General features: G+C 39.7%; 1 protein-coding gene across 1 annotated transcript; it reads right to left on the bottom strand.

Moving 5' to 3' along the window:
- Window positions 1-353: 353 nt before the first annotated feature.
- Window positions 354-4,676, bottom strand: LOC115377038 (butyrophilin subfamily 2 member A2-like). The gene is made up of 4 exons (XM_030076891.1): window positions 4,574-4,676; window positions 3,531-3,872; window positions 2,400-2,678; window positions 354-475 (listed from the first exon to the last, which is right to left on the bottom strand). Exons 1-4 carry the CDS (start codon window positions 4,674-4,676, stop codon window positions 354-356), a joined length of 846 nt encoding a protein of 281 aa, XP_029932751.1.
- Between the last annotated feature and the right edge of the window lie 2,719 nt (window positions 4,677-7,395).

Raw genomic sequence — 7,395 nt, 5'->3', positions numbered from 1 at the left:
ACAACTGCAGAAGCACAAAATGTGATGACAGAATGATTTTTTAAATCATTATTTATTTATTTTTTTATTTTTCATTAAAATTACTGCACATCAGATTTACCAGGCTAAAAGGAAGATATTACAACATATGAAGTATCACATTCCATTTCATTTCATGCAAAAACTGCACGTACTTTTTTTTTTTTTTGGTAACAAGTCAAGTTTTAAATGATTTTAACAATGAACATTGATCAAGTTTTTTTTTTTTATTTTTATTTTTTATTTTGTTTTTCTTGATGTAGTCCATCATAGAACTAACCACCAAACAGCGGTGATGATAAACTGAGATGAAGAAGATTTTTTTGGTTTTGTTTTTACTCACTGAATTTATTGCGTTTCCATTTACACACAAGGGAGATGGCTGCAGCTACACCCAGGAAGCCAACAGACAAGCCGATGGTGATTGGAACAACAGGCTTAGAGGCGTGGAAATCCTCTGAAAAGATAAAACACACAACAGCATAGAGTTAATCCAAACACTGATTCTTAGGAATTTGGATAAATCATGTCCCAATAAGAAAAATGCTATTTCTGTTGGAAATTAACATTTTAATAAATAAAAAGAATCAAGGGTATAATCAGGGCATCCTTTGCACATTTGAAAGGTTCTTTTATAGGTTTACTTTTAATTTTTATTAATTTAATGATTATGTGCTGGCCCATGGCCTACAAAACCAGTTGTCCTCGGATAGGAGATAATCATTTCAACTTGATTAAAAAAAAAACAAAAAGTAATAATGTCATTGAATAATATATTTACCACATGAAAGAGTACATCATAATATGTATTAAAAACGACAAACAATGAGTTTTGAACAATATTTACTGTAGGAAAGTCTATTGGAGCAGCCAATCAGAAGACTCGACTGCATCACGTGATCAAAGAGAATTCCCGAATATGTGGGACTTTAAAGGCCCCATGGCCTGAAAACTGAAATTTTTGTTGTTTTTGCGTGATAGGGAAGGTCTTGGGGCCACATAAATACTGTCCCAAGCATTTCACCTGTGATTAATGGAGAAGTGCACACAGCCTGTTTTTTGAAACTGTCCCTGTAAAACTAGCGGATTTCACTTCCTGGAGTTTTAATACGTCAAGCTAGCGTAATTAGCCACAGTAGCAAACAGCTTTTTTGCATACATTGCAGTTCGCAAGGTTTTCATTAATTAACATTTGTGAAATAGCTCCACACAGTGCTCCTCGTTCTCTCTGCCATCCCTGCACATGTTGTCTGTTTGGCGCTGGTTGTCAGCGTGCGCGCAGCTGCGCGTGCACGCGATGAGTTCATGTGACACGAGTCACAACACTGACAGCAGCAGCAATGGAGGGAGGGAAAGTATGCATATACGTATTTACAACAGCAGCACGTTGTTTGCACATACACTTCTACTCTTTTTGCAATAATGGGTAACTTACAACAGAGAAACTGAAACTAGCATCAACCCTGTTGCGCTAAAATCGATCTGGTATTGATACCCACGTGTTATCGATAGTATTGATATTTGGATCGATCCGCCCACCCCAAGCGGTCATATTAATATCCTTAAGCACCGTCAGTTCTAAAGTCATCACCATCAGAGGCAATTATGTTTGTTTTAAATGAATATGCTTACAACATGTTTTTTTTTTTTTTTTGGTGCTGTTGAGTTATTAAAGTAATCCTCTCTTTTAATACAAAAATATGTTTTTCAAATTAAAAAAAAAAACATTACGGTGACAGTGTTGACCAAAACAAAGTAATAACTGGAAAAAAGCCTATTTTATGAAAAAAATGCAAAATGAAGGTGGCACGATGGTGCAGTGGTTAGCACTGTTGCCTCACAGTAAGAAGGTCCTGGGTTCGATTCCCACCCAAGGTCCTTTCTGTGTGGAGTTTGCATGTTCTCCCCGTGTCTGCGTGGGTTTCCGCCGGGCACTCCGGTTTCCTCCCACCGTCCAAAGACATGCAGGTTAGGTGAATTGGAGAAGCTAAAATTGCCCCTAGATGCAACTGTGTGTGGATGTCAGTGTTTGTCTGTCTGCCCTGCGATGGACTGACGACCTGTCCAGGGTGTTTCATTGCCTTCCGCCCTATGTGCCCCTGGATATGCTCCAGCAACCCCCCGCGACCCTTGTGAGGATAAGCGGTTTAGAAGATGAATGAATGAATGCAAAATGAGGAGGTTGCACCGGTACATTGCTGAACAGCCAAGACCTTGGCCTATAATGATATACCTTCAGATTTTGTGATTAAACTCACTTTTTATTTTCAAAATTAAAACCTGTTTTATCCAAATTCCCAAAAATCAGTGCAAAATGAACCCTCAACTGTTTAAAACTAGACTAACTGCATTTATTGTGACAATATAAAAACCCCTCTGACCTGGGACGTGGATGTGTGTGTCCCTGCTCTGGTTGATGCTGAGCTGCTGAACCCTGCAGGTGAAGCTGTTGCTGTGGCTCTTCTCCACAGTCACTCTGCTGCTGACAGTATAGAGGCCATCAGGACCTCTGACTGTCTCTGGAGCTCCAGCAGAGAGGAGCTTTCCCTCAGCGTCCAGCCAAAACAGCTCAGGCTCTGGGTACCAGCCTTTACTTTCACACTCTAAAACCACTGCACTGCTGCTTTTGGTCACGGTGATGACAGGAGAGGAGGCAGCACCTGATGAGGAGAGAGACAACAAACTTCAAACAATGATTAAAATGAAAATACAATAATATTCATTCAAGTATAATAAGGCAGGGCTAAACTACGCAAGCCCTCGTTTCAATGAATATACGTTTTGAAAAATGCACAGTTAACACATGCTCACTCACCAACAACAAGCGTAATGGTAGTTTCCCTACTCAATGAAGGAAAGAAGCATCTGTATTTTCCTTCATCAGAGAGTTTCACTTCAGAGAGTTTCAGTGAAACGTCTCCATGTTTCAGTTTGTCAGTGAGCAGAGACGTTCTGCCCTCGTAGGACGGGTGTCTTTTATCGACAAGTTCCTGACCATCACTCCACACATGGACAAATTTGGGGTCCAGGTCAGGTCTCGTCCACTCCACTGTCATTCCAACAACATCCACAGCAGGTTCCAGGTGGCATGGCAAAATGATGTCATCACCAACTGTTGAAACAATTGGCTGAGGTGGACCAATCAGCTGAGGCTGCCCTGTGAAGAAATACGTTTGTTTTTCCTATTTACTGCAGAAGGAACAGACTGAAGTGGTTCAACTCTGACTGCCAAACCTATACACTAAAGTGGAAAGAAAATGCATCTATGGTGCTGGGTTCCACAAAGCCATTTAACGTACAAGAAATCTGGTGTCTATGGTCACAATAGAGCCATTGATCCATGGCCTCTCTCTCCAGCACTGTCTATTGATTTACAGAATCTGCTAATACATGGGTCATGAGCTAAAGACCAAAGTGTGGCCCAGGCTGCTCCTTGCAAAACCCTTCTTTGGATGAATTAAAACAAAATCCACACAGTGAAGATACAGCACTCTACCTGTACGCCCACTTACCAACAACAAGCTCAACAAAAGAGTCTTGTTTCAGTGTAGGAATGAAGCATCTGTATTTTCCCTCATCAGAGAGTTTGACTTTAGAGAGTTTCAGTGAAATGTCCCCGTCCTTCAGTTTGTCAGTGAACAGAGACGTTCTTCCCTCGTAGGACGGGTTTTGATCAGCCAGAAAGTCCTGCCTTCCACGCCACACATGGACAAATCTGGGCTCCAGGTCCGGTCTTGCCCACTCCACTGTCGTTGCAGCAACATCCAAGGAAGGTTCCAGGTGGCACGCCAAAATGATGTCACCTCCAAGTATTGCTACTATTGGCTGAGGTGGACCAATCAGCTGAGACTGACCTGGGAAGAAATGGGTTTGTCTTTAATATTTCCTGCTATGACAAGTGAGGGGACTGGTTTAACTATACAAGCCAGTGTTTTCAACATGAAATTCTCTTATTTTTTTATTTTTATTTTTTTAAGAGACTGTCCTCCAGAAAAAAATGACCCATAGGTCGTTTGTGGAGGAGGTTAGTACGAGCTGTAGTGGCGACCCCTGGTAGTCCTGTAGATAATATCACCGTGGTGTAGTGTTAAAGGAGCAACACACTCTTAATCAGGACACTGGTGATGCCATGATGCACCGATCTATCAACATGACTTCTACTGAGCTGACTTAAGTTCAAATCCAGGCTAGAGCACTGATTGTTTTTCGGTGGGTAAGATTTTCTAACCTTTCCCATGACCATTACCTAACCATAACCACTACTTAGCTTGTTCAGGAAATGGTTCTTCAGGTCACATTAGAGAGTCAAAACCAAAAAAAAAATTATGGTAAGTACGTCATGCAGTGGGGGACTCACACTGGCATGATCTTGGTTTTCAGAGGCACCCGGCCTTGGTCTTAGTTATGACTTGTTATCAGTCCAGGTGGTGCTGACTACAACACTACCACTGTAGTTATGATTTCACACTTATTTTCATGATTCAGTATATCCAAAGCATAATTTGTGACCTTCCAAACACACACACCATGGTATCACTATGTGTGTGTTAGTTACCTGCACAGGAGTGTGTCAGAAGGAGAAAGACAGCAAAGTGATGGAGAACCAAGACACTGAAGACACTTAAGTGAAGGTACAGTCCGGTCTTCAGCAGAGCCATCCTTGACTTCTAAAAACTCACATCAAACGATGATACTGTAGAGGAAAAGTGTAAAGGGTGAATTTCCAGGAAGTGATGAAGTTATGTATAGATTGAGATAAATTAAAAACAATATACTTAGGCCAAAATAATTACTTCTGCTTAGAGATTAAGAGTTTTTGGGTAAAGACAATCAAACCAGTTTAACTGCATACAAAGAAAAGGAGACAGAAATGATGGCTTTCTCATGAGACAGCTGAAAAAATGAATGTGGTTACTGGTCAGAAAAAGACTGAAACTGAGTAAATGTTAGTCTCTCAGTTACCCATCTTTATGGATGAGGACAGCACCCCCTGCTGGTCATGCTATTATTTTCATGCTATCATCATGCTATTGTTTTCATGTCCGCACAGACAAAAATAGTTATATTGTTAGTTTAAGTTTTATTAAAGTGTAAATCCATCAGTCGCCCATGTTGTATGACAGTTTCAGACCTGACACCTTTACCACCGTCCTCAGCTGCAGACTTTACTCTCCTCCTGTTTGTCCTCACCGTGAAGTGATACCGTCTTGCAGAACTACTTTCACTTGCATTTGTGAGTGAGTGTACAGACTTTAAAATGTGTTTTGAAGGTTTAGCCTTTACACTTTGCCTTTTACAACCCTCAAATTTAAACTGCAAGTTCCTGCTCAAATAATTGAAGATTATTTACCTCAAATAACCTTCAGTGGTGCTCAGATACAAACATTTTGGAGGGGGGAGGTATTTTTTTTTTTTTTTTTACTTTATCAAGCCACTCACATGTGAATAAAAGAGCTGCAGTTGAGCAGAGCCATCAAGCTATGATAGAAACCTGCTGATGGATTCATTTTAAATGAAAACCAAAGAATAGGTGTCAAATTATTTTTAATAAATCGATATAGTCCTACCTGTTGTGCGCCTCCAGAGCCACCGCACCTCACTGGAAAAAAAAAAAAAAAAAAAAAAAACTAGAACTGTGATGCCAAAGTCCAGTAATAAAACAATGAATTACACAAAGAAAAAAAGTAACCCTTTGTGACCTACTTGTAAAAAAACAGCTGAACAGGACATAACATCAGATGAAAGGAAGTCTTAAATGAAAAAATCCACCACAACAAAATTCTACCACAACATATAAATGGCTTCTACCTGTTTCTATATGTGCCATAAAAATTAAAGTCAGTTGTTTTAATAAAGAAATGTCGACAGCCAAAGAAAAGGAACGTTCATGACGTGGGTGAAAGGGCAGCTGATTGACTGCAGGGGGCGCAGCACCTCTTTCACACATTCATCCAATAAGTGTGGGCTTGTGTATCTCCTGGACACAGGGTGTGTGTGTATGTGTGTGTGTGGATGGAGAGATGAGATTAAAATGCGACATTCACACATATTCCTCCAAAGTGCAGGATATTCTGTAGGATGGCAGATGGAGTTTGGACAGGATGTCTGTGTTAGCCTTGAAATTATCTGAATTGTACATTTATGGAGTAATAATTTGTGATAATCTTGATATGTTGTCCCTCAATTAAGAGCCTGACCCTGCAAGATAATGAGCTCCATGGTCATTAATGGGGGGAAAAAAAGGATAGCTGATATGCTTTTAGACTTATTATACAGGTGTAGTTTTCTTAAATTATTTGTATTTTGACTTTAAAGCCAAAGAGGGAACTCAGCTGAGCTACAGTGAGCTCCAAAACAGTTTGATGTAGTGATTTAGTAAATTATTTAGTTTGTTAGTTATAGCTACATTTCCGGCTACTACATATCTGTTTCGAAGAGGTTTTGAGGAAAACTAAAACCCGCTGTTACATCAGCATCAGAAAATAAATAAATAAATAAAAAGCTGCACAGGAAGAGGAGGTTCTCACCAACGTCAGACATTTGCTGATTTTAGTTTGATGCTCAGACAGTCAGCACGCAGCATGGAGGACACAGCTCTCCTCCTCACACTGGGTGAGTACTGACAAAGAAACCTGTTGAAGTATAATCCTGGCACTGATAGCATCAATATAATATTTTGATTGATGTTGATTGTTAAGATTGTTTGCTGTGTTGTTGGGTGTCTGGCTGATGTGTCTGACAGAATTTCCTGGGTGTGAACAAAAGTCAACATGATATTACATTTACATTTTATATGTCAACAGGTTGGTTAGATCTTTGTATTGTGTGTCTGTGTATTGTTTTCTGTTTGTTTGTATTTTAGCTTGAAGACACAAATCCGCATCTATTTGAGATATGAGTCTGTCTTTCTTTGTCTCTCCAGTGATGAATGTTTTGATGCTGCTAGTGCTGCATGGCTGCTGTGCTCAGAAACGTGGTACGTAGCTGCTTTGTTTTGTGTGAACTTTTTGAATTTTATGTCACCATATCGAATTCTTCAACAGCGTGGAGAAATTAAGACTTTTAAAGTTTGTTTTTATATCAAAGAAATACAGTCAGAGAGATGCTGCACCAACACATTAAGTTCTGTTTTGATATTTATGCTCCTCTATTATCAAGCGGCAAACTTTCATTTCCCGCCTTGACCTTGACCTTTGACTTTGGCCAAGTTTGATCTAGTTTGATCAAGTTTGATTGAAAATGTTCGGGAAGTTCTGCTGTGTCTGCTCTTCAGTGTAGCAGCCACCATAAGGCTTTTGATTAGCTGATGATTTGTTGAAACTTTAAATAATCAAATTCCGAACAGATTTAAACTCTGTAATAAATTCAGATTGTTGA

The sequence above is a fragment of the Myripristis murdjan genome, chromosome 18 (genome assembly GCF_902150065.1).
Source record: "Myripristis murdjan chromosome 18, fMyrMur1.1, whole genome shotgun sequence".
NCBI lineage: Eukaryota > Metazoa > Chordata > Actinopteri > Holocentriformes > Holocentridae > Myripristis > Myripristis murdjan.
The sequence above is the reverse complement of the archived record's forward strand: the minus strand, read 5'-3'. Positions and strand labels throughout refer to the sequence as shown.

What these genes read in the sequence shown, in the direction of transcription:
- LOC115377038 (XM_030076891.1), bottom strand. Translation starts at nt 4,676, where the DNA reads ATGGCTCTGCTGAAGACCGGACTGTACCTTCACTTAAGTGTCTTCAGT. An exon ending in TTTTGTTGAGCTTGTTGTTG is followed by an intron (nt 2,679 to 3,530) that starts GTAAGTGGGCGT and finishes TCTCCTCATCAG; the next exon opens with GTGCTGCCTCCTCTCCTGTC. An exon ending in CACACACATCCACGTCCCAG is followed by an intron (nt 476 to 2,399) that starts GTCAGAGGGGTT and finishes TTATCTTTTCAG; the next exon opens with AGGATTTCCACGCCTCTAAG.